This window comes from Rhea americana, unplaced genomic scaffold, assembly GCF_003343005.1.
Source record: "Rhea americana isolate MKP2758 unplaced genomic scaffold, rheAme1 scaffold_104, whole genome shotgun sequence".
Taxonomy (NCBI): Eukaryota; Metazoa; Chordata; class Aves; order Rheiformes; family Rheidae; genus Rhea; species Rhea americana.
The window spans coordinates 1,857,210-1,884,289 of NW_028185084.1; the positions used below are offsets into that span (position 1 = coordinate 1,857,210).

The window sequence follows — 27,080 nt, forward strand, 5'->3', positions numbered from 1 at the left end:
TGCTGCTCAGCCTGGACTCTGTCTCTCTGCTGCTAAGTCATTTGGTGCAGCTTAATTCTCTGCACTCTTTTTACCTCCAGGTGAAGTTTATACCTAAACAAACAAGGTTTCCTTTAACAGGAGCTAGTATTTAATTACATTACAGTCCTCATTAGTAGGTCTTCATTGCAAACCATTGATAGACTTGGGAAGAAACTTTATTTGTTTGGCTACAAGTTCTGAAATCAGTTATATTTTATTTTGAGCATTTTGACAGAATCCTGAGTTCAATTTCTAGCCCCATCGAAATCACAGACTTCAGTGAGGCCAGGGTTTCACCTTTAAATTCAGCTGTTCCACAAGAAGTGGAGATACAAGTAATATTACCTAAGTGAAAGACACTACCAGACTGCCAGCCAGAGCATGAAGATTTAAAAATTTTGGAGCGAAAATGCGTGTCCAATGGAATGTCTTGTAGCTGCAGATAGTAGCCACTATTCTGCATACCATTCTGATGATGTCCAAATGGACAGGTAATTTCATATACAGTTTTTCATGTAGGTCGTTGGCTAGAATAAGCTGGACTTCAGTTGTTTGCACAGTTGCAGTTACATGCAGTGCAATATGCYGGGAAAGTAAGCTGGCAATACCATTTCTCTCTGGTGATTTCCAAATTGATAATGTTTTCATGTGTTTGCTCAGCTTTTGTAAATTAGTCTTGTTTAATAGAATTAAGAACAGCAAAGTATTTTTTCCTGAAAAAGTACAGCTCTGTGTCTTTCCACACAAGAAGTTCTGACACTTGCTTGTGTTGCAGGCAACATTGGCTCTGAGCTTTCCTATGCTGATATTGGTGTATTCATCTCTTCTGATGGTGGAAATTCCTGGAGACAGGTATGTTTTGCAGAGGGAAGGAAAGCATGGAATCTTTTGCTAGTCATCTTCTAAGTCTTCCCTTTCCATTGATGGAGCACTCATGTAGTACCTGCTTGATTTGCAGATCTTTGAGGAGGAATACAGTGTGTGGTTTCTGGACTGGGGAGGGGCACTTGTGGCAATGAAGCACACATCAATGCCCATTCGGCACTTGTGGTAAGGAGACTTGTTACTTTGAGAAGTTTTCTAATGTGGTAAGTTGGCAGTGGTGATGACATCTCTTGCATCTCCTGCTCAGCATCTTTTTTTTTCTTTTTTTTTTTTTAGAAAATGAGCCAATATAATAATTTTATCTGTCTTCTACCAGCTTTTGGTTTTGTTAATTAATATAATGATTATTGTACATATTACTATATTAAAATTGTATAATAAAGCTTGATGCATAATTATCATTTATATATTACAATTGTATACATTGATTTTATATATATAGCTGTATACATACTCACACACCTTTTTGAATTACTCTTTGCCCTAATAATGTGCTAGGAGACTTCAAGCAGTGTTTCTTTCTGCTAACAGATACATATATACTTGGTAAGATGCAATCCTTTGTGCTCCAGGTATTTCTGTGAGGGTGTGTCCCCCTTACATTTGCTTTTTCATTTGTACAGTTTAGTATTAAACCACTAAGACAGAGAAAGGGAGGGAGAGGCCAGGGCTGTAGGTGTTGATAAGAATGGTAGAGGTACTTGCTAATGCCACTGTTTCCTGTAGGATTTCACTGTCAGTTTCCATGAACAGCAGTGTTAACTGAATAGGGTTGGAGGGTGGAAGAGGGCAAGGTAGTTTCTCAGTTGAAGATACTATTTTCATAACGTATGTTAGAACTATCTAAGCACTAAAGATATGGCTCAAATGAATCCCTCCCACGCTTTCCTTGTAGCCTTTACCTCTCTTACACCTACCCCAGCTAAATGTTGGAGAGAGGCATTCTGAAATTCAGAGCTAACCTTTCTGTTTACAGATAATATATGTATTAGCATCACCTTCAGTCTCTGATCTTGAGTGAAAAAGAGGCATGGCTAATGGACTGACCTACCCAACTTCTAATGCTGTTCAGAAGTGAATTAAATAGAAATAACCTTCAGAGCAAAGTTTTGTATTCCTGTCTGCACAGGTGAATCATCTCTCATCTTGATGGTGCTAAGCACATGTCTATCTCATGAAMTTCACACAGAAGAGGAAATGTGGCCTTCAGTCAAATAGAAAAAGGAAATCAATGGTGTTTGGCAGCAGTGATGAGGTGTCAAGGTCTCTTATACCCGAGTTATTATTGTACGTACTCCTTCAGTTAAATTACAGACATTCAGAAGCTGGAGACTTCATTACTGAGGCTAAGTCTGTATCCATCACAACCTGATCTTCCAGAGATGTACCTTAAGATCATAAATGCTTACTGTTTCAGTATGAAACATTTCTGGACTTTGTACTCCTGACTTGAGAGATAATTTTGGAATTTCCCCAACATACGTATCAAAGTTTTAATCTGTTGCATTCAAGCACATATTTTTACCACCTGAGCTGGTGGAAATGACTTTTCTAACTTTACTATGAGAAGAGATTTTTATCCGCAGGTTGTATTTTGTTCATATTCTTAAGGCTGTGTAATTTTTCTAGGATCTTGTTAGAGTAAGTGGTGGGATGGTCCAATAGACAAAGTGTTTTCCAAGAGGTGCCCTTTTGCTACTGCCTCCATGTGAGTTCACAAGCAGGTCATTACCTGTAAAATATGGATGATGATCTTTCCTTTCAAATGTTCAGGAAACAGATGATTTGTTGATATCATAAGCAAACTTGTTGCAACCATAATGCAATGTATGAATGTGCATACTGAGTCAGATCCAGAAGTCAGTCTAGGCCAGCATCATCTTGTCAACAGTCTCCATGCCCCATAATGATGTTTCCTCTGGAATACAACTCCCCTCTGCTCAGGATCTTTCTGTCTGTGGTTAGAGTTTCTTATCCTGTGACTAAAAACATTTGCCTCTGCCTGGYAACTCAGTAGTCATGGCTGTAGGTGAAGTGCTTTCAGAAAAGAGGACAGCAAGAAGACCATATACAAGTCCTTAAGCCAAACCAAATATAAGCCAAGGGAGGAGATATGTCTGTTAGCCTAGTGTGGATGTCACCACCAGCAGTAGATGCTTCAGACTGTTGCCAGCTGAGCTATGGAAGAGTGAAAGAGCCGTCAGCCATGTATTAACCAGTTATGAGTATGGCCTTCAACCCAGGCGTCACTGTCTTGTTTAATTTAGTCTTTCCTTGTGGAGGCTCCTTTGACCTACAAAACCAGTTACATACAAATGCCTGTACTTAGACGTTAGGTGAGTTTGGTAACAGGCTGACTGACTGTAGGAGCTAAGTGTCCAGCTCCCCTTTGTCTGCCTTGGAAAGGCTCCTTTCAGATGTTTTCTCTTTCCAGCAATTCTCATGAAGTGGCATGTGCAGTAGTACTATGACTGTCCAGCCCGCTGTATTAAATGAGGAGTGATTTAGGGCCATTATGAATAAACTCCAACAGGTTTCCTCCAAAATTGTGCCCTTAGGGGCTTTGGAATTTGCTTCACATTGCCTCAGTAGACACCTATTTTGTGGGCAGGAGCAGAATAGATTAAAGGGTACAAGTATATCTATTAGTTCTCAGGTGGAGACATTGTACAGTAAGTTTCATCCTGGAGAAAAGAGGGGTGGATAATTGAAAAGCTGAGAGAACTTTAGCTAAGTTAATGAAGCCTGCTGTTGCCCAGAAATTGAAATGCTATTTAGATAGATAAGGATGCAGGCAGAGAGCATACTAATGCGCAGGTGTATGGGAAGATACATACATTTAAATAAAYAGATATAAGGCAGATAAGCTTTCTGTATACTATTTTTCCCCCAGCTTTCTGTCTGTGGTCTGTAGTCAGCTTCCACTCCTGGCAGATTCATACTGTCTATCAGGTGAAGGTTCTGCTAGATGCTACTAGAGGTAGGTATTTAGGGAATGGTGTCTCTGTGAGGCTTGGATTTCTTTATTAGAGAACTTGGCTTAATGTAACCCATTTTTTTTATAATAGGTCTTACTCTGGCATCTTTGTTCTTAGGTAGCATCTCAGATAGTGTTTCCTGATGCTGCCTATTTGAAGTTGAAAGGATTCCATTTCTGACAAGACCTCTCATCCAAATGCAAATCCTCACTGTTAGCATGCTTGCTTTGCCCTACGCTGTAAGAATTGCTATGTCCTCCCCTTTTTCTTCTTATCAGTGAAGTGGAGAACAGAGAGGAGGAAATTCTTTTCTTTAGAARTTTGTAATTGTCCTTTCTGAATTTATTGAAGGACCTAAGCAGAACCACCCTTTCTTAAATATTTTATTGTCCTTCCCAAAATGTCTGTGATGAATCACCATGTCTTGAGGATGAAGTACGGTTTCCCATTGATTATTCTTGAGCATTCACAGCACAGGGTGCTAACTTTCACTGAACAATAAATATATTGTGGTCATGGATATCCTCTGCTCTTGCTAGCCACAACTTCAGCTTTTCTATTCCTGGTGATGGTGAATTGAAGCTGAGGATCTTGTGAACAAACTATTATTTCAAACCCTTGGGATGTATTTTGATGTGCATTGAATTAAAGAGACAGAGCTTAAGGGAATCCTGGGAAGGATACCCTGATGAAATGACTATCTCTTCTTGAAATATTTGAGCTTAAAATGTAGAACTGAATTGCCCTTATTGGAAGCAGAACTCCAAACTGACCCTGTCCTTCCACGTGCACATACACACAGATACTACCCCCTAAATTCCCCTAGCCTGGAAAATAAGACAAAGTTTTCTTTTATGCTCACTTTAAAACAAGAAATGTTTCCCACCATTCAAAGAAGAAGTTTGTGCCATATTTCTCCCTTTGGTAATGTCCATCAAGCATAATATGTCAGCTTTCACAGCCCAGGTACCTCTTAGAATTACAGACAACTCCTAAATAACCCTGCTGGGAGAGGATCAAATAATTTTAGAGTCAATAAACCTTTGTGCTTCTCTGTTGGTTTTTCATTTGCTGCTAGAATTTGGAGCTGAAAATCTGGCAGAAATCGTGCTGAAGCAGTTGTGTAAAAAATCTAGGGGCAGAGAAAAACTTGGTTGTTTTCAGAATTGCTCATAAACAGCAGCTCTGGGAGTTGGATGCTGACTATCAGGCTAACAGCCTGCGGATTACCTGTCTTTTCTGATACAGTGGGGGCTGGATGTGTAGACCCTCTGCTGGAGGTTTTCTGCAATCTCTTGGGCACAGTTTATTAGGGCGATGCACAGACCAGTAGCTCCTTGGGGTACCAGGAGCTGTGGGGTCTCCCTATGCTGGCAGGGCAGGGTCTTGCAGGCAGGGCCCATCCTCTTGCCCCATGAGAGAGCAGGGCAAYGCCAGCCCCAGCGTGGGGCACCTCTGTGGTGACAGGGCTGGGCCAGGGCTGGGCCCTGCAGTCACTATGTGCATTGAGGTCTGGATCAGGTGCAGTAAGGGTGACTGGCATCAGACACAGTCCTGCAATGGCCAGGCAGGGCTGTGGTGATGGGGCTGGGCTAAGGCTGGACTGGATGGTTGATTCCTGCAGATTGAGATCAGTGGGTCTGGGCCCTGGCAGAGTCAGAGCTGGAGACTGACACTGCAATAACATCACTGGGGCAGGGACTGGCAGCCTCAGGCTGAGCTGAAGTGGGGTCCTGGGCCATGGACAGGGAGAGGGAGGCCCCATGGGAGGTTCATCAGGGCCAGCAAAGCCTGTTACTGCCCTCAGGGCCCTGATGCAGTCTGTCTGCTGGCATGGTCAGGTAGACTTTTCTTCTACCTACTCATGTACAGTTCTGTCAAAGATATAGGGGTGGCTGAAGTATAGATGAGAGCAGGCTTTGCTAACCCTCTCTGCTAATCTAAAAACATGTACTAACTGTAATTCAATCGAGCCCTTGAGAGCTGGGTTGGGATACATGCCCCTTTTGATAAAAGCAGAAAATAAGGCACAAGGTAGTTGTGAGTAAGGACAGATGATCAGAAACCACTGAATCACTGACACCACAAACACTCTCAGCCACTAGGAAGGAAAATGCTTTAATTTTAACCAGCATTCAGTTTTTATTTACAATTGTGATAGGCAAGGAACCCCTGCACTAACCAGTAACAGAAGCTCAGTTTGGCCTTCTGCCTCCACCTTTTTGTAAAATGGAGGCCACCTCTGAAATGGCAGACAAATATGAATGGGAATAGAAAGATTGTAGCTAGGCTATATGGCACTGGCATGGTTTGAAATGTCCCATAGCTGTGACAGCAATTTTTGTGCATTCAGACCAGGGCTGCACATGCCCTGAGCTCTTCCTCATGCCAGGTGCTCTTGTAGAATCAGCAGTAGGACTTGGCGATGTTCCTTGATCCCTTGCGGTCTGATATATACCGCTGGAACAAGTATATCTATGTCCTTACTGCCATAGTTTATACTCTCTAAGGTTTTGATCTTTCAAAGTACTTCAAGAACATGAATTAGTGGGCTGAGAGACAGCAAACATCAGTGTCTGTCTATAAATCCAGCTTCTGGAGCTTGCAAACCTTAGCCAATAGTTAACTGCTGCAGTTGCACTAGAGTAAGGGTTTTTATGTGTGTAAATCTTGTCTGCTTCTATCCTAGGGTGAGTTTTGATGAGGGAAGAACCTGGAGTAAATACAGTTTCACATCAACACCACTTTTTGTGGATGGATCCCTTGTGGACGCTGGCATAGAGACCCAGATAATGACGTAAGTACAGCAGCTCTTAACTTTCTTTAAATCCTATGGCAGAAAGGATGGATGGAGATCCTCAAGCACAGAAGAAGCCTGATGGTGTGCAGTGCAGCATTATTGAGCTGTGTGTGTAGTGTTGCATGAATACACAGTGCTGTTTCTTGGTCTGTGCTGATGGCCATAGACCCAGAAGGACTGTCTATTCATTCATGTGACAGTGATGATGGAGCCAAACTCTTCACAGTAGTAGCAAAAGTATAACAAGGGGCAATGGCCCCAAGCTGTGGCTTGGGAATTTAGATTTGACAGTAGGAAAATCTACTTCCCTTGTGGATGGTATAGCCCTGATCAGGATAACGAGAAATTGTGGTATCACCATCCCTGGAAGTTTTCAGATTTTGGCTAGATGAAGACACATCTGCCCTGATCTGTAGTTGGCCACAGTTTCATCTGAAGTAAGAGGGTGGACTAGCAATATCCAGTGGTCCCTTCTCACAAACACTTCTGTGAGACTGTGTTCACTGGAGCTGATGGCCCAGGGACTGCAGTGCTCTTCAGAATCCAGAGTTCCATACAGTTGCATCTGTCGTCACTTCTGTGCTTGCTCTRGTTGTGTCACTTCACTTTTTTTTTGAGGTTGCTGGCAGGTTTGAGTATCCCTCAACCACATTGCTTGCATCCACGTTGTGGGCTGTCCGTTCGGTTTCCATCTCAGAATGTGTATATGCAGAGCTGAGCTCAGTATAACCTTCCTTGACTARCATGTAGTATGTTAAAATCTGCCCATACTATGGAAAGAAGAGCCTGTACCAGCACTGAAGGTGCTTGGAGCTTCCTCCCATCAAAAGTGCTTGCTGGGGAGCTGGGTAAGGCTGACAGAATCAGTGGAGAGATCTGGACTCAAAATAGGCCAGGATCTGAGTTTATCAACTGGATGAGATAGAGAAAATTTAAAGTTCAAACACMTCTTCAAAAAGTCATTTGACCTCTTGCACAAAGCAGGTCAGAGCACTGTGCTCTGGGATTCTGAACAAAGCAGGGACTAGATGCACTCCCTTAATTGCTTTCAGAGATGCCTTTTTACATGTACTTTTTTGGGGCGGTGTGGGCAAGCTTTCTGAAAAGGATCAGAAAGCAGSGTGGCTAAGATGCTGTCCTCAGACTGAGGCATGCCTGGGAAGCATTTCTACTGTGGTGTGACGGATTACCTTTGGTTAATCACATCAGACACTGCAGCAACACTCTAGCTAGGCTGGAAGTGTATACATTTTACTTTGCAGTAGGTTTGTTTATCCTGCTTTTTGCACCTTATACAGGAAGGTTCTTACAGATTTACACTATTTACAAGAGGAAAGAGAATCAGGCCCTATAYGTTATCTTCTAGGTCTCAGTCCATCTGCCTACTTACATGGCGGGAGTGGGTAAGTGGATCTCATTGCTGGTGTCATAGGTCATGACAGGCTGAGTGTAGACTACTACATAGACTTGTCATCAAAGCTTAGATCAGATAATAGTTTTGTGTCTTGGACATTTCTGCTACTGATTTGAATTTGTTRTAGCTGGGTTGTGTCATTCACGTTGGTATGTCTTGCAAAAATCATATGTACATCAGCTTTACACAAACTGATGTAACTACATGGTGAGGTATGTTCTGTACACAAAGTTGAACAACTTTTTACTTGGGGGCTTGAAAGCTCACCTTGGTTCCAAGAAATAGGCTGAGGAGAAATCCTCCATTAGCAGAGAGTCATTTGAGCTGGCTTCTTTGCCTTCTATGCCATGACAGAAGTGTCTTGGTCCTATAGTCCTGGATATCTTCATAAATCAGGAACCTACAGCCAACTCCTATAGAGCTCATCCTGTGCTGAACTGTCCTCAGGAGGCCAGGCTAAAAAATTATGATATCCTTTATGGCTATAAAGTGTATGAGCTCTTAAGCRTGGTGACTTGGAGTTTGCTTTCCAAACAATGATGGAACAGCACAAGGCAGCCTCCATTTTGATTTCACAGACAATTGTTGAGATTTCTGCGGGAACAGAGGTTGTATCTATTTTGGTACAGGTACTAGTTTTTCCTCTTTCTTCCAACACCATGCCATGGCTTCAGTTGCTCATTTTCTTCATGAACATGGAGTATGTTTGCATAGAGGGGCTTTATCTGTGCCTCTGCTGTTTTGCAGTCTGAAAATATTGCCCCTATTTTTGTAGAGAAGAGCAAAACACAACAGCATATAACACACCTGTGAGCTTTTTCACAGCTGTGCTGTGAGCATTCTGCTGGGGGAATATGTGCACATCCCTGGCTGAAGTTTAGAACTGACATTCTGTTCACTCTCTGCACATTTTTCTCCAGACACAACGATAATRTTTTACTTTCTGTGATGGTAGCACTGGCTATCTGTTGCTTTCCAACTGCACACATGTGTGTGCAAACACTCACGTGCAGTTCTGAGCTCATATAAATCTGCACATCAGCACCTTCATTGAAATCAATGGACCTAATCAGTTTCAACTAGCTGTGGATTTAGCCCATTTACTTGATAAATCAATGTGGTTTCCTTTTGAGATGAAAGATGCATTTTAATTTTAAGATTATTGTTACTTACCTACATAGTCTTATGATAAAGAAAGTAGGAAGTGAGTTATCTTCCTGAATGTTGTGCATCAGCTTTGTTGAGAATTGATTTGTTTTTCTTTTGGAATCTTGGCAGATGTTATCTTTTTTTTTATTATTATTATTATCATCATCATTAGTGAGTAATTTTTAAAACTATTCATAAGCATCTGTAAAGCCATAAAAGGAAATTTCACATCATGCTTGCTGTAAATGTTTAGAGAAATTCCTATCCACAAAGTTAAAAGAACTGAACGGGGATGGTTCRTCCTCATACTCTCAAAATGGTTTCTATGCAGATCACTTAGGTGTTTCTCGCAATGAAAATATACAGATTTGTACGTGCAGAGTAGGATTATGCTGAGCTCGTGGAGGTTTTGACTTAGGGAAATTCCTTTCTAGTGCTATTGGCCATCCTCTGAGCCAGGACAACATTTGGTGACTGGAGGTATGTGGAATTTATGTTTGTGGGTAGAAAACCCAATGATTTCAAGAAGCTGATGGGAGCTACACATGGGTGTGGGATCAACGTGCTCCAGCTGAGGGTAGGGTCACTGGGAGCTCTGTGGGTAGAAGCAAGGCCGAGGCAGAGGTGCTGAGTCTATGCTCATATTTAAATATCATCGAACTGAATGGTTGAGTGGCTTTTAAGGAGTTTGTCCCGTGTTGTGGAAAATATGAAATATTCCTTCTAGTGTTGCTGGCTGACTCCTGGTAGGGAAAATCTCTGCCATTGATTTGCATCAAAGTGGTCTGTGTTCAACTACTTCCGAAAAATAATGTCCTGAGGGGAGAGTGTATTAAACAGTCATTACAACCCAACTGTTATTACCATATTGCATTATTAACAATATTATCATAATACGATTTTATTCAAGTCACTATATCAGTAGAATTACCGTTATTCCCAGCCTTCATTTTGTGGCACATCCTCATAGCAGGCTACCTGGAAGTAGCAGCAGTTTTAACATAGATTTTGAACTTCTGTCCTGCTGCCTTCACTCGAGAGTAATATATCTTTTAATGATTTTAGTTTCTTATGATTGGATCTAGCAATACAAACATTTCTGTGTTTTCAAACCACAGGCACAGGATGTTACTTGCCTAAGGTGGTCCACCTGGGAAAAGGAGTCCAATTGTGTTCCCATTCTAGTGGATTATGATATTCAAGCAAAGGCAGTGTTTTCTCCAGAGAATTGCTAGTTTATACCATTCAAGTGGAAGAAAAGTTGCTTTGGTGGGTCCAGAGAAGGATTTTATGTTGTTCCAGCTCTAACTTCTAATTATTATCTCTGCCACTTCATCTCCTGTGCTAAGCATCTCTCCAGACCTACATAGACMGAAATAACCTTTTTGCTTCATAGTCCTGCAGTGCTTTGCTATCATTTTAATCATCTCATTATACATGAGTATATGCAGACACTCATATATAGATAGGGATCATTAAGTTTGTCTCTACTGATAAATATATATTTATGTAGACACATCCATATGTGTGTGTATAAATATATATATGTTTATATGTATGTATACTTAATGATCCATATATATCTGTTTATGCATCATTGGGTATTAACATTTTCAGCGAGAGGATTTAATACAAGCTGGTCTGCCTGCATTGCTGTTACTGCTGCCCTTGGTTATGCATACGTGAGAAAATGTTCCTGGCTGTACATGAATGGGTTATGAAACCTGGCCCTTTTCATCACCTTCTTGTTTGTATGGCCCTGTGACTTTACAAAGTGTTAAATGGGAACGTTTTTCCAGCAGACCCATAAAATTGTTTGCAACCCATCACTGGGTAGCAGAAGAGTGGGGCAGAATGAGTGAGTAATTAAAAATGATGGAGGTGAGATGGAAGCCAGGAGAGGTTTGAGGTGAGCAATTAGAGGAGCAAAAGACGCGTTAGGAGCACAGGTCATACCTAAATCAGACCAAAGGTGCTTCTAACTCAGTTCCCTGCTCCAACAGTGACAAGTAGAGGAGGCTGAAAATAAAAAGAACATATAATGTTGCTTCCCTTGTATATTTTCCTTCTCTGTAGACTTTTGCAAATAAGGGACTTTCTTGGCCTTTGTTTGTCTAAGAAGTGCATGGATTTTTTTTTATTTTTTTGAGTTTTTTCCTGAATACTTTTGGACCTTTAATAGTCATAGCATTGTGTGGCAATGAGTTCTATGAATTAATTCTTATTCTGAGATACTGACTGTCTTGTAAAATACATTAGCAAAGTGTATATAGGTGCAAAGATAACATGGACAGATTCTGGATAGCATTCAGCAGAGATGTAGCAGATTGTGTACGAGAGGTGGGCAGCAGCTCCCGGGTCCAGGCACCCAATGACTTCAAAATTATGTGGGAGCCAAGAGTCATTTTTCCTGTCACTTTCTGATAAGGTGATTATCGTCTTGCCTCTTTAAGGAAGGCAGTATGCACTGCCTTCTGCTAAAGTTTTGCTGTCACATTTAAAAGTTAATATAGGAAAGAAAATTACAAGCTGACACAGTGTCCTTGAAAGGTTCTGCTCTCTTACTTAGGGATAGGGAGCAGTGAAATCTGCCGTCTCTGTGTGGTTGTCCTGAGAGAACTGAGACGAAAACAGAGAGGTGGTAGAAAATAGTGCCTTTTCTGGGATGTGGTCAAAAGATATGATCTTCTCCCTGCTGAACCAGCCTTCACCCTCTGAAATCCTCCACAGCTGGCTAGCATAGCTGGTTAGCCATTCCAGCAGCCAAGAGGAGAAATGAGTGACTGGCGGAGATGGAAATCCCAAGAGGTTGTTCCCCCTAAAAGGAACTGAGGCCTTCTGCAACATCAACAAAGAAAAGTCACAGACACAGTACTACTCTGTTCCTGTGCCAGAGCAGAGGCCTTCAGACTCTCCTGCCATCAGACTGGTCTCTTTTAGCTGCATTCGGCTTAAGAAAGGAAGACGTCAGAAAAAATCTGGATCTACTTCTGCAATCTCTGTTGCTGCTGAGCTGGAYAGAGGATTTGGTGAAGAGGAGATCTGAAGGAAGAGGACTTCTCTGGAGATCTGTAGAAAGCTAAACACAGCTCACAGCTTTGAGTGTTCACAGAATGACAGAAAGGGTTATGTATAGGGGCTGCTGTGATGAAGGACTCTAACCTCTGTCCTTATTTATCTTCTTTGCTTTTGGGAATCACGGCTTGAAAGCTTGTTTTCCAGTCTGTGCAGACTTTTGGGTCTACCAAAACTATGTATTTTGGAGAGATTGGAAAGGCGGATTTGAAGATCTGGTTTATCCAAGTTGCCTAGTTATCACTTGATACCAAGAAAGGGCTGAAAWTTTTAATTTGTTCTCCTCATTGTGTTTTTATCATGTATTTTGGGTTTCCTGTCTTTATGATTTCTGCAATATCTGTAGTGCAACTGGTTTTATTATTGGCTATGGATTTTATTGCAAGATTCTGATGTGTCCTTGTGAGTTCATTTCACTGTCCTCGCTTATGGGGCTGCGCAAACTGCAGCGCATACATTTACATAAGGATTCTTCAGGATAGGATCCATGAAGTCAAAATGACTCTGTAAAAATAATGGCTGCACACAGAAAGAAGAGTAAAATTTACAACATAAATTGAGAACAAAAATTACCAATATAATTATTAAGAGAGGAGACTAAAATGATTGAGAGGATGTTGGCATTTACCATAGTGAGCTGCACCCCTTGATCTTTTGATCTTATTTCACATCCTTTYTGGAAGTAATGAATAGCTTTGCAAGAAAGTAATTGCTTTGCTAATGCTGTCAACTGACTTTACAATGGACAAGAAATGTGTGTTATAAGAATTTCTATTTTATCCTAGTAGATGATCAGTTTATATTCTGAAGAAAGACAATTGATTATCTATATAATTATTTTCATTTACAAGATTTACAAATGTTATTAACAATCAAAGATTAATCAGTGTCTCCTCTTTCTCCCATACCCTTCCCCCTAGAAGAGTACTCTATTTGTTAGCCTTTGGATTGCTGCATGAATTCACCTAAATAGTGCACAAAGGCACAATATTGATTGGGCTGTTGATACTTACCACATGAGCAGAGGTCTTTTTGTGGCCCAGCCAGCATCGCTTAATTTATTGGACCTTAGAAAAAGGAAGGACATGCATGACATGAGATCAGTTTCTAGGAGTTGCAACATGTTCTCAGAAGATTCCTGGCAGAAGCCATAATATGCAGATAAGGCACTGGGTTCTGGGGTGTGTACTATATATCTCTGGCTTTCTGTAGCAGATATTCCYGTTGAGGTCAAATGCTATTTATTGACAGTAGAGCAAATATTATGTTAAGAAGATCAACATCATTAGTTGTACCATGCGGATAGAGAAACTGAGGCAGAACAAGGAATTGCCTGTGGTCAGTCAGTCTGCAGGCTGTGGAGAAAACTTGGCATTAAGTCAGGTCTCCTGAGTCTCAAATGAGTTTCCTAAGCCGCAKGCTTTCCCCGTTCCTTAGGAGGAGGAAGATCCAAGCAGAAAATTGAAGCCAAATTGTGTCTGTAATGCCCAGACAAGGTGTATGGAAAGGTAGGCACATGCAGGGAGGAGGACTAGGGAAAGGCCTGCTGTCTGGAGTGTCCTCTGGTCTCTCTTGTTTCTAAGTGAATGAAAAAGCTCTAACAGAAGGAGCTAGAATGGGCAGCTTCCGAAGCATGATTTCTTTTCTCTGACTAACGGGCCAAGGGTTGCTGGATGACGGTACAATCCAGACATCATCATCTAGGGTCTAATGTGCTTTGTTTCTCATGCTCTTAAACATGGACAGGTGGACCATAGCTTGTGTGCTGTCCTGCTGCTAGCAGTTGTGTTGGCCTTCACTAATCACTTAGGCCTGCTGTGGGTTGCACAGCTGGGGTCAGGGTGCTATACACACACTCAGAATCACAGAATAGTTGGGGTCAGAAGGGACCCCTGGAGATCATTGGTCCAACCCCCCTGCTCAAGTGAGGTTAGCAAGAGCTGGTTGTCCAGGACTGTGTCCAATCAGGTTTTGAGTATCTCCAAGGATGCAGATGCTGCAGCCTCTTTGGGCAACCTGTTCTAACTCCTCAGAGTCTTTCAGCTTTCTGTTAGGGCAGGTTATGAAATATTCTGCTTGCCCTGATTTCATCAGGGCATCTCAGCAGCCTTGAGGGCTGACAAACTGCCTGGCCTCTTTTGGTCCACCTGGCCCTAATCCTGCACAGGGCAGAGAGCAACATGGCTCACCAGCTTCTCTGGGAACTATGAAGGCTCAGCACTGCTTTGTAAGGTTGTCTGCAGGGTTCACTCAAACTAACAGATACTTCATCATCTGGCTGCAGTGAGTGGTGGAGATCAGCCCTAAAGAGCAGTGATACTATAGTTTGCTGCATCTCACATGGTTCCAGATGGGCCTCTATCCCCAAAGAGAGCCTGTCCTCGTATATTCATTGTACATGGTTTCCTTGTTTCATGAGCTCTGTGATCAAATGTGTGAAATCACTATAACTGATCAGCCGCCTCCTCGCACTGTCTCCCAGCCAGGCTCAGATCTCATCCCCTCTTTTGAACATTCCTCTCTCCTGCTCTCTGATTCCCTGTGCCAGGCTTGTCACCCTGATTCACCACAGTTGTCTGGTGCATGTGTTTGGGGCTCGTGTTTTCTCATTAACAGCTCCTGCATTTGGGTTGGGCATCTCCAGCTGGAAATCTCTGTAGGGGGTGAAGGAGTGAAATGACTGAACATATTGTGTTATCCAGCTTCCTGCAAGAAGCAACACTTGCTCTTTTGGAACTAGACACCTGGTAGTGGGGAAGTAACTCAGATTGCTGATACCTGCCAATATCTTTTCTAAAGGAAGGAGGCAGCGTCTTCAGGTTTCAAAGCTGTCAGAAGCTGGTTGTCTTTCATGAACACTTCAGGGAAGAGAGAGAGCAGTTCTGAAAAACAGCATTAAAAATTAACGTGCTTTCTCATCCCCCTTCCCAGGTGTCTCACACTGCCTTTCATGTTGCTGGGATTTCTTTTGAAGCAATTGTCATGTAAAGTGCTTTGGGAACATTGGCAATAAATTTTTAAGAGACCAGATTTCAAAAGGTTCCGTTTGTCATTCAGTAAACTTTTATTTTGATAGCACTTTGTAATTAAAAAAAAAAAAGAAAAAAAAAGGAAAAAAGAAAATTCCTCAACTGCCTTGTGTAGTATTCATGCAGCTAACGGAGAAATTGAGCCCAAGCAGTAAGTCCACTTTGTAATTATACATTCCGCAGATTACTAGCTAATTGCACTTGGCATTACTTGCTAACTAAGAGATCATGTTGTACCATGTCATTTGCACTAGTTTTCCTCTTGTGCTGGCGCTTGAAAGGAAGTGCCCATCAAGTGATGAATAATCCCAGGACTGTTTTTCCAAAGCTGAGAGAAAAGGTCTGCTATGATTGCAGGATTTTTATTGCAGGATTTTGATTTTTCTCTCTATTCACAGAAACTCTTCTTTTACCCCATCTTCTCTCTCCCTTCTGATTTGGAATTTGGCAGTGGGACAGCTTTCCATGAACAGTTCAGTATGGATTGTTAGTCAGTGAATCTGGCCAAAGCTTCAATTTCTTTTTTGTAGGAAATCTCTGTGTTGTGACATGTAGTTTCATTTGGATGTGGAAATAAATCATTTTCATCAAATTTAATCTACATTAGAATTCTGTGAAATTTTTGTTTGACTGTTCCTCTTGGGAAACAAAAGATAGACATATATTTTCTTGAGCAAATTTGTTCCCAAATTTGCCATCATGGGAGCTGCTGTCTGCCACTGACATATTCTTGGTAGTTTTTCACTGTTGTTACTTTTTTTCTTCCTCTGAATAGCAATAGTAGATTGGGGAATTTTCCTTATAACTGAGACAGTCTATGGGAGTTATGCTAATTTGTACTATCTGAAAATCAAGATCCAAATGGGTAGTATATTTTATTCGGAAAAAAAAATAATCTTTTCTTTCTAGAAGAAGTTTGCCATTCCTCTTTTTCCCTATCCACAGACAGAAGTACAGCAGCCCTCAATCATCACCCCGTTGCCCTGAAGCTGCTGTCCCTAGTTTACAGGTCAGCCAAAAGTAACTGAATTAAAAGCTCCAAAATGGTTCTTAATGACCATATTTTTTGTTTAGAAAAAAAATAGGAAGTGTTTTTTGTTGGGAGTTGTCTGCCTTTCTAGTGTCATATCTCATCTTTTCTTTCCTTCATTTCCAGCCTCTTGCTCCCCCCCAATCATCTTGCCAGTCATGAGACCGTATAACTCTGGCTCCTCTTCCACTTTCACTAATTGCTGATCTGTGTCTCTTTCAATTAGGTTCTGCATCCTTGTCTCACTCTCTTTCCCTCCAATTTCTATATAACCAGTGACCTCCTTTAATGCTAATTCCATCTAAACCCTAACAAAAAACATTCAGGAGGTTACACAGCCCATTTGGTTTTCTCTAAAGTCTTGATTTATGTTTAATTTGTGGGGAATGACTCATCTTTCACTCTCAATTCATAAAACCTAACCCCACTGGCACAATTTGCAGTTGTTCCATTGCTGCTTGTGTGCATTCAGCCCTAACAGCTCAGCCTGCACACAGGAGCTAGTCTTGGTTTAGTGCTACTTTCTTAGATATAAATGGCTTCAGAGCCCTCTTTGGGGTGCAAAATTGTCAGCGTTTTCTTTCAGTGGTTGAAAAGGCATAAACATACTTCCATCACTGCGCTGACATTTATGTACCAAGGCTTTCCGCAAAAGCCCACTGCAGCCAGGATCTGTAGCATAGACCCACTGTTATCCCAGATAATGTAGAGCCAGGGTAATCTGACTAATGGGGGAAAAAAAAATCCAAATCAAATCTAGATGATAAATATGGAAGAAAAAGAACCTTGCACAGGGACACAGTCAGTTCTTAGCTAGAATTAATATATTTGGCTGGATTTTAGCTCTTTCATTTAGGCCACCCCATATCTCTGCTTGGTGTTCCCCAGCACACTGGGTTAGAAGAGAGCAGCAACTGGTTTGTCCTGGCCCCAGATATTCATGCCATGCTGTGCTGATGCCAAGCTGATCAGTTCTCCTAGAGCACGGAGCATTGGGGTGGGAAGTGCACTAACCAACTGCAGTAACTGGCTCAGATCTGGCCAGACATCTTAGCTCTGGTTTGGTGCTGGTTGTGTAAGTGCCAGTGTAGGTCTTGCAGAAGTGCTTGGTTCTCAAGCGTACTGTCATCAAGAGCCATGGGAATGGGAATGCAGTGCTTAGAAATGTGTAGGCTTTACCTGGCAACCCTTCAGGTCCATAGCAATGCATCATGCCCAAAAGTTAAATGGCTTTAAAGGTCATGGGAGCAGACCAACCAGATACGAATAACTGTGATCCCCAGCTCCTATGATGATGGGTCCAAACTAATGCTGCCTACTGTAGGTGTCTCTGTGGCTCAGTCCATCTGCTAACTATCCAAGCTGCGTGTGGAGAATTCTCCAATCTGTGCTATACCACTACATTGTGGTAGCACTGGCCAAGCCTCCCCCTCTCCCCTACTCATGAAACCACACTGGTAATATTTGCTGGGAAGGAAGGTAATCTGTGATGCCTAGTTAGCTCTCAAAAATTTAGTGATAACAACATATGCTTTTGTTTGCTGGACAGTAAAGAGAGGGCAAGCACTTTCAGGTGTAGCAAATTCACCACTCAGTGCTCCTGGAGCTGTGATTACCCAGATATGGACTCCCCCTACTTCTGGCTAAAAAGCAAGAATTTGATTGCCTCTAGAGGACTGGAAAGACCACATCTAGCTTGTGGCTCATAGCACTTCTTGAGTCCTCCTGTTAAATAACAATGTTTCTGTCATTCACTGTTAGAGCATGGATGTAAATGAAGAGGGATTTTATCCAAAATCAGAGGGCAGCTTCATATCACTTTCTGCTATTTAGTATTCTCGCTGCAGAAGCACAGATTCAGGTCAGCTGAAACATTTACTGGTTTGGGTGACTTTTTTGTTTTCTTTTGATTGCTAAGAAACATCTTCTGTGTGCATTTTTTCTTTTACAATAAATGAAAAAAGTTTAGTTTTAGGGTTTTCTAAATGAAACAGTCTTTTTAAAATGACRCTGCAATTACCTTTTCCTTCAGTATTATTAATTAAAGTGCATATTTGGCTATCTTTCTCTGTAATTTTCTGTTGACTCATCCATCTATGTCTTTGTGCAGTTTATCTATAAAGGTGCTATCTATGAAGTGTGGTTATATTACACTATTTCCTTTCATTTTATTCTTAGATATTCAAAAGGCTTAAATCACAAGCTTTCCTTTCTGTAGGGCCTAATAGTGTTAAAGATTGATTTCAAAGACCCATATGGGTCTTTGTTAGAAGCAAAATGAGATGTCTTTTCATCTCAGTCACCTTGATGAAGTCCAGTGAAGGAAAAATGCTGACAATTCAGAAAGGAAGACAGATTTGACATTTTGTATAGTCCAGGCCAGTGAAGGTGACCTTAGCAACTGCTTCCTTTCTTTGTATCTTCAGTCTTCTGGCTCACTGATGGGCACAGCTGAGAACACAAGTCCTTAGGAGGGACTCTGACCTTATCTTTCATTACATGTGAAGGACCACTGAAGGCTAACTATTGAAGATAAAAGTCCTCCATCTGTGTCCAGACTAACCCAACCAAATACAGACAGCTGCACTGAATGCTTGCTCCATATAATGTCCTGCCAGTTTACTTCCAAAATTATAGAACAGGACTTGATTTAGGCATGAGGAGACATTTCTATTTCCATGCCTGGGCAGCTCATCTGAAACTGACAGCAGAGATGGATCCAGACAGATAAAATTCATGCCTTTCCTGTGAGCAAACAAGAGCTATTACATGAGAAAATCCTCTTCTCATACCTAGGCAGGCACAGGGATTCAGTCTATGGGCTAGAGGCAAATGGCTTGTTATCTTGTGACCCTCAAATCATCCCAGGTTTTCTGCTGACCTGCCAGGAATGAGCAGTATTAAATGATATAAACGCACAACTTTATTAACAATGCAAGGAATGCTAAGGCGAAAGCAATGCAATCCATCAAGAGAATATTGTATAAAAGTAAAAAGCCATTTAAATGGTTTCTCTACAAGGTTATCCAGTCACTATATACCACATTTGTAAGTCATTGTGTATGTAAAAAATTAATGAAAGATTTAATTATAGCAGCATTACCAACGACCTTTTCCAGAATGACTCCATCATGAATCTGTAGGCATTTCAGAATTGTTTTCCAGGTTCCTAGTAATTTTGCTACAAATTAATGACATCCTGGCAATAAAAGCCTTGCCTTGTTTCTCTAAAAAAGGGTTTGGGAAGCATTTTGTGGTTTCCTAGCAATGGCTTCACTGTGATTTGTGCACAGAGCCAGTTGAGAAGATGTTTTCCTATTAGTAGAGTTTTAACTGCTTACTTTGAGGGACAGAATAAAATCTATCCTGTCTAAAGACAGTAAATTACCATTCCGTGGATTAGATTGGAAAACTTCTGTTAAATTGAGCTTAGTCAGGAAATTGACTCTGCCTAAATGCCATCTGGGCTCTTATATTCATTGCTTCTCAAGGCCTTCCAGATTAGACTGCTTAGATGAAAAAATCAAAACATGACTTTTCCTGTTGTCTTCTCAAAGTAGGTTCTTGAAAACCTAGCTCTCTTCTATTGTCTTATTCCATTGCATCAAGCAATTAAGAGTTTTCAGTTAAACTATGGTAGACAAGATTATCGAGGCAAATCTCATAGTACATTGTGAAGTACATAGTACTTGTCCCTGATCATCTTGATAGTTTAACTATATTTAGAAAAAATTTACTCCCTAATTTAGTGAGCAAACTAAATAAGTGAGAAACAAAGACTCGTGGAAGTCTGATAAGATAAATGAGATAGTATCTTTCCAGCAATGTGAGGACTCACCAGTTGGGTAGGGAAAAACAAACTCCCACCAACTCTTTTCATGTCTCTCTCTTTGGGGCTTGCTTTTTGTTTCCGGAGGAGAAAGGCTCAAAAAGAAGAACAAATCCATTCAGACTGCTGAGGTAATAAGCATCCGAGGCTTTTTTATCCTCATCCAACAAGGAGAGGTAATCTCCTACATGCTATCTTCGGTCTTGCCTTTTAAATACAGCTCTTCCTAGGTCAAGCACACCGGKTACAGAAATCCAAGCTTTCCTGCTGAAGTACTTAACACTGAGCACTTATTGAAAGACACTAGCAGCTTAAGACGTTGCAGATCTGCTGTCTGCTCAGCCCTCTCTGTTGGGCATGGCCACCCCAAAGCAGAGGTGGTGGAGGGGGATGTGTGCATGCTCTTCAGCCACTTTGGAAAAATATCCCATGATACAGCTTACAAAACTGATGAAAGTAGAGTTCAACTGCAATACCTATTTTTGACCAGTCAGGGCAGGATGATGCCTTGTCTAGTCTCTTTWTAATTCCACAAATGATGAGGGTTTTCATCACTTCCCATGGAAACCTATTTGAGAGTCCAGCAGAGCTCCATGAGTAATGTAGAATTCTTTTCCATTTGTTACACTTGCTTGATCTCATAGAGGTTTCAAACCTGCCACAGAGTTACCCTGAAATGTAATTGTAGCCTTCATCATGTCGGTTGGTCTCTCCATGCAAAAAGTGCCATAGGCATCTGGTTTGTGCTTATTATTGGTGAGCGGTGCTTATAGGGTTCAGTCGCTTGCTGGTTGCTCTGCATATGAGTAGCTCTTATCTCTGAAGGCGGCATCATAATGGTTGATCAGGCTTAAGAAGCTTTTTATTAGCAGGGGAAAAAAAAGCTACCACTTTAGAAATCAGGTGACCCAGAACCATCTCCGCAGCACAGAGGAAAACATCCCTCTCTGTTCATGCTCCTCTAATTACATTTAGTGTAGTATTGTTTCCATCTAAATTATAGCAATTATATACAAAGATCTTCTTTGAAATCATTTAATTAAAGAGTAGCTAATGCTCTGTGCTTTTGGAATGCTAATATATTGCCTTCTACTTAGGAAACCATGTTTTTTTCCCATTAATTATCTTTATCATAGAAGAATTTCAATGGCAAAGTTTTTTTTTTAGGTTTTTTTTTTAATAATTTTTAAAAGCAAGTAGTTCTGGTGAGTTTTGTGGCCTGCAAAGCATAAAGAAGCTTTTTGCTCTCTTGCTGGACAGTCAGCTGATGTTCAGTCTGGGGAAAAACATCTTCCTAGAGATGAGTTCAATGCTTGTGCATTGGCTGCCTGAAGTGTTGGGTTTTTCCTGCCATGTTATTTTCTTGCTTCAGGTAAGTTTATGTGTTTGATTATGTTCTTCCTTCCTCCTACTGTCTTCTCTATAATAAACACCTTGGTCAAATCCTGAGCAGGTATAAATCTGCTGGACTAAATGATTTCTGCCAACTCTTCAGTGACTACTAAGTCCCTGCTTTGCAGGAATGAGATTTCAGTCACGCATCAAATCTGGGACAAACAATGTTCGTGAAAAAGCTGCTCGCTCATGCAATAATATCATGGTCAGATATGCAGCCTGTAGGAGCATGTGCTGAAAGCAGCTATGGAATAAGAGGTCTTGGAAATTACTGGAATAGAGCCTCCTACCCGATCAGAGTTTGGAACCATTCTGCATCCCTTCTCTATGCTGTTTCCCATTCCTCCCTTATGAATTCCTGTCTCCTTCGTTCTCCCAGCAAGTGATCTGGCTCCCGTATTGCCATGGTCTCTGTGAGTAACTGGCACTCYTGTTTAGATAACCCCATGCCTAGGTTTGCAGGGTTTGATTGGCTTGGCCCTACTGACAGGAACAGGCTATCTCTGTCCCATGATCATCATCCTCCCATCTTCACAGGCTAGAGCATGGCATCCTCTGATTTGTGGTCTTCTGGGGTAGTTGCCCTGTCTGTATATTTACTGGTTATTCCAGTGGGGAAAGGTGCTGCTGAAACTGGATATAAGGTGAGAGATGTTACTAATGAGTATGATAAGACTGGTCATGTTGCTTTTAGAGTACAAAGAAGTGGTTTTATACTATCTAGAGTCCCGTCCTATCAGGCTAAATCTGTCCCAGCTAATAAGCCAGTACGGCACATTTTGAATTCATTCAGAAAGTTTCAGAAATGACAAAGTGTAGAAGTAGCTCCTGCTGCTTTGTTCTTATATGTGTATGGCTGRGCCAGGTCCTGGAATTATATATCTAAAAGCAAAAGTAGATGTGATGAGGTCACTCTAGGCCTCTCCCTTTGTACTAAGTRCTGGTCTAAAAGACCTGACTAGACAAGTGTCAGATGCACTACTACAGATTTTGGTCCAGGATGTGCCCTCTGCATTGAGGAACAGGATTTGTATTCTCTTCTATAGCTTTGCCTGAACCAGCATTGTTTCCTATCACCGATGCCCCATGGATAGGATTACACTTAAAATATTCTCCGAACTAGACCCAGCAACCATCTATCTAGTAAGTCCACGCCTACACACAAATTCTTCCTACTCCTTTCTACCTTCTCTACAAAATTGTAACAGCTTCTTCTTTTATTATATCCTCTCCCTTCTTGCTAGGTGCTTGGAGCTTGCCTCCATGATGCASAATTCAAAAGAGAGGTGTCCACACCAAACCCACAACTCAGGCCTCATAAATCTCTTCCAAACCTGCTTCTTGCTCTGATACCCATAAGCTAAGACAAGCATAAAGGGGAAACCCAACTGATTGCTGGATGGGCTTTTCTCAGGAAATGCAGCACAATGCAAATGAATTTTGGTGCAGTCTGTAGTCTATGAGAAGAGTAGTTTAGGCAAGGGCAGGGGAGCAAATCCAGCAACCCTGAGTGATTCCAGTACAAATTAAGATGAACCAGAGTAAGGAATGGCAGCTCACTGAGGGCACAGCAGGATCTAGATTGCAGTCAATGCTTGTGAGCTCAATGAAAGAGTTCTCTTTTGTTTCTCTTGCTTTCATAGGGAAATTTRTAAATCATCTGTCTCTTTTCTTCTTTCTCTTTTTAATCTAGAATAATTAAAACAACACAAATCTATTTCTTAAGCAAAAATTTATGTTTTATATGTGAAAGATTTGGTAATGGGAAACAACACTCCTTTTCTGTCCTCTAAATCTTCCAGGAAGGGTGATATAGTAATGCTTCCTGTTTTATGGCTGTCAGAAGATTTGGGCTTCATTCATGCAAAATTCTTAAAATCTGGAACTTGTATTGTAGATGAGTTTTTAGATTCCTTTATATATTAATTTGAGATTATAAGAAGTTGATTTGTTTCAGTGACAAATCAGTTCTGTCATTGTGGGATTTTCTGTGTTTACTTGGATCGAGGTATTCCCCTTGTCGATAAGCCATAGTTTTATTCATGGCTTTCAAAGTCTGGTCCTGTGTCGCTAGCTCAACCACCTCCTATTACACACCCCCTTTGAAAATCCAGYTGCAGTAGATTGAAAAGCTATTCCTTACTGAGAAAAGCACAGCTGGCCAARGAAACTGTGACTTACTTGAAAATTAAGCACTCTGCAGCACTCATGGAATGTTTCTGGATAGATGGAGCCTTTGTGTGAATACCTGATGTTATTTATTAAATGTGCGCTTTTGCTGTGATTTTGCTTTCTTTTATGAAGGTGTGAGCTTTCAACATGTAGATTCTCTTAGTATTTGCAGTGATGATAGTTTGGTAATGTGTACCASACATTACCACAATTGTGGCTTGGTCCTTCTCTTGTAGATACCTAAGCAAGCATGTCACTTCCCCTACAGCTAGAAGGAGAGCTGTATAGTTGGAATGGGATTCAGAGAGACYTGTGTTCAATAACCAGCTCTGCTGCAGACATTTTGGTCTGAGCTTGGGCAGGATCCSAAGGTGCTATTCAATTTTCAATGATCTCTTTGATGATCCTCTGTTAAAACAGATTTGTGCTTCAGTTTCAGATTACATTCTGAGTCTCTCTCATCCTGTTTTTCAGCCTGCTGCAACCTCTCCTGTATACTTGTCTTACTCAATATGGATCTCATGTTGAGCAGGAGTTGCTTTGGAAAATACTGCTCAGCTTAAGTGAAAAATGGATTCTGATCAGCAACTGCTGCTGCTGCTGCGTGACCTACTCAAAAAAAATAAGAAAAGTTTATGAGATTGTGAGAAAAGTTTATGAGATCCCACTCCTATTCGTCCCAGTCTTCTTTCACCAATTAGAAAGGAGGCTGCCATCTTTGCAGGTTGCTTACTACCTGTATCCCAAACRTATTGTCAGGTGCTTCTTTTAAAATTCATTAAGTAGAAAGTTTGTGCAACTGTGAAGTTCAGCACTAAAGAAACTGAACCAGCAAAGCTCATTTTGAGACAAGGAAACCTATACATGGCTTTATTCATTTGAATGACTCCCTTGGCAATAGCCATTTTACTTTCTAGAATGATTGTTTATTATCCTGACTGATACATTGCTTCCCCTGTTAGATTCAGGGCCCATTATGGTAGGTATTGGAAGCATAGAAGATCTTCCAACATGGGCTATACAGGAAGTCAGGAAAGGGCTAGAGGATCGTTGGATGTAACAAATAGGAAATGAGAAACAAAATGTCATGACTGAGTAACATTTTCCTGCGTCAGGCTCTAGGACTATATGCTGGTTTCTGCAGTTTTGATTCGTGAGAAGTGATTTACTTAATGTAAACATATACCTGGATGACTTTGTTTCTTTCTTTTCCCTCTCCAATACTTAGAGTTTTTGGCCACTTCAGTCTCCGTTCAGAATGGCAACTGGTCAAGGTGGACTACAAGTCTATCTTCAGCCGGAGCTGTAACAAAGATGACTACCAAACCTGGCACCTGCATAATCAGGTACACCCACCATTTAGGGAGGGGATGGAGACCTCCTTTCTTCATACTCTGTGTTGCCAGGTTGGAGCACACTTATTAGCTTTTGGGCTTTTTGCATCCATCTAGTCAMCGTTCTGACCTGTTGATGCTGTATTTCCCCTGAAGCATGCACATGAAAAAAAACAGGGTCAGTCTTCTCCAGGCAAATTAGGGAGATTTTTGACTTCTCTTTGTRTTAAAATATTCCATTGCACCCACTGGATCTTTTCACTCTCAGTGCTCAGGGTGATGTAAAGCCTCATCTTGTGATGGAATTGTATGAGACACTGAACTCTTTGTAGCTCTGTCAGTGACTCAGGAAAATGATTTTTTTTCACTCTGCCTCTATTTCCTCTACTCAAAAACAAAATAAAACATCCTGCAGATATCTGTAAAACTCAGGGAAACCTTTRAATAAAAGACACCTAAGAAGACTAAAATACTACATTTTATTGAAGAATATATGCTTTGCTTTTCATAGACCTGCTTTATTTTCATGCTGGGTAGATTTAGGTCTACCAGCCCAGTGAAGCCACTGGGACTGAGGAAACTTGGTACCCTTGCAGATTGCTTATGGGTTACTGACCACTGGTATGATGTCTGGCATTGAGCTGGAGCCAGAACTATTGGCCCTGTGACTTTCCTGAATGAAATCTGTGAAGCARAAGTGAGCATTAATTCAGCAAGGATGTATCAGATGACAAGTCTTAAAAGAGAATAAATGAAAATAATTTAAATGAAAGAAAAGAGAGGACATGTAAGAAACCAGGCAGCCATCTTGGGAATCAGTAGTAATGGGAAGCAGAAGTATTTCAGTTAGGTTATTGTCTTTTTTTTCTTACCTTTATGCAGACAATTATTTCCACTTCAGAGAAAACTTTGTTCATAGCAATTTACCTAAATGTCAAATGTTTCATTTGGATTAGCTACTCCCAATAGTGCTCTGGGAAACCTTTGTGTGCAAAAAGCCCAGTGGAAAATGCCATCAGAATTGTTTGAAGGTTATAATGAAGCCAGGTGCACTAGAGAAAGAAAAGGAGAGCCAGGACTCCTGGGTTCTGCACCTAGGACCTTCTCTGTTTTGGGTTTCAGGCTTGGGCAGTTCTTCCCATAGTGAATGACATCTGGCATGTGAAAGAAATCGTGGGATATGTCCACATTGTCTTTTGAGGATAATTCTTAGGACTAGATATATTAGTGGATGCCTTCTGAAACATAGCATAACTGAGTGCTTGTGATGATTTGGGCCCCTTGGCACTTTGAGCATGCGTTGGCTAGCTGTCCTATTCATTAGTGAACATGCTGTGCTCAACTCCTCCCAAGATGGCTTTAACAGTGTTGCCCTGGTGATGGGAGATGAGTTTGAACTCTGTTTAAGGAGAAGTTTGCAAAGCCATAAAAGGGAGTTAGACTCTTAACTCCCAAATCTTCTAGTAGTAATTGRATGCTTTAATTGCCTTTCGTGTCTTTGGATAACATGATCTGTTTAGGGCTCAGCTGCTACTGCAACTCTCTGTTTTTCTTTCTCCTCTTTCTCCTTGGCTGCTGAAGGGGGAGCCTTGTGTCATGGGAGAGAGAAAGATCTATAAAAAACGCAAGCCTGGAGCCCAGTGTTCCCTAAGTCAGGACTACTCCCGGACTGTGGTGTCCGAACCATGTGTCTGTGGCCAAGGGGACTTTGAGTGGTGAGTATGTGACTCTAGTAACTATTGCAGGTACTACTCTCATGGCTTTAGCAGTGGCTGAATTACCTGTCTGGACAGAAAACCCGATAGGGAAACTGGGTCTTATGCAGCTTCCTGGCTGTGAGTGGGCCGTACAGCACAGATATACTCCACAAACCCGTCATGCCTCCCCTTCATCTGCAGGGGAGTCCTGTTAATCTCCTTCCAAGCCTGGAATTCAAAAGCAGAAAATTGCAAGTGTTAATTGTCCTCTT

General features: G+C 41.3%; 1 protein-coding gene across 1 annotated transcript in view; it reads left to right on the top strand.

The window, feature by feature from the left end:
• The window catches only part of SORCS3 (sortilin related VPS10 domain containing receptor 3), a 304,653-nt gene that overhangs the window by 240,909 nt on the left and 36,664 nt on the right, over nt 1–27,080 (top strand). Inside the window, exons 13-17 of the mRNA XM_085308282.1 lie at nt 797–873; nt 980–1,071; nt 6,574–6,681; nt 25,006–25,123; nt 26,693–26,826. Coding sequence (XP_085164408.1) covers nt 797–873; nt 980–1,071; nt 6,574–6,681; nt 25,006–25,123; nt 26,693–26,826 — 529 coding nt within the window. The remainder of the gene's footprint in view (nt 1–796; nt 874–979; nt 1,072–6,573; nt 6,682–25,005; nt 25,124–26,692; nt 26,827–27,080) is intronic.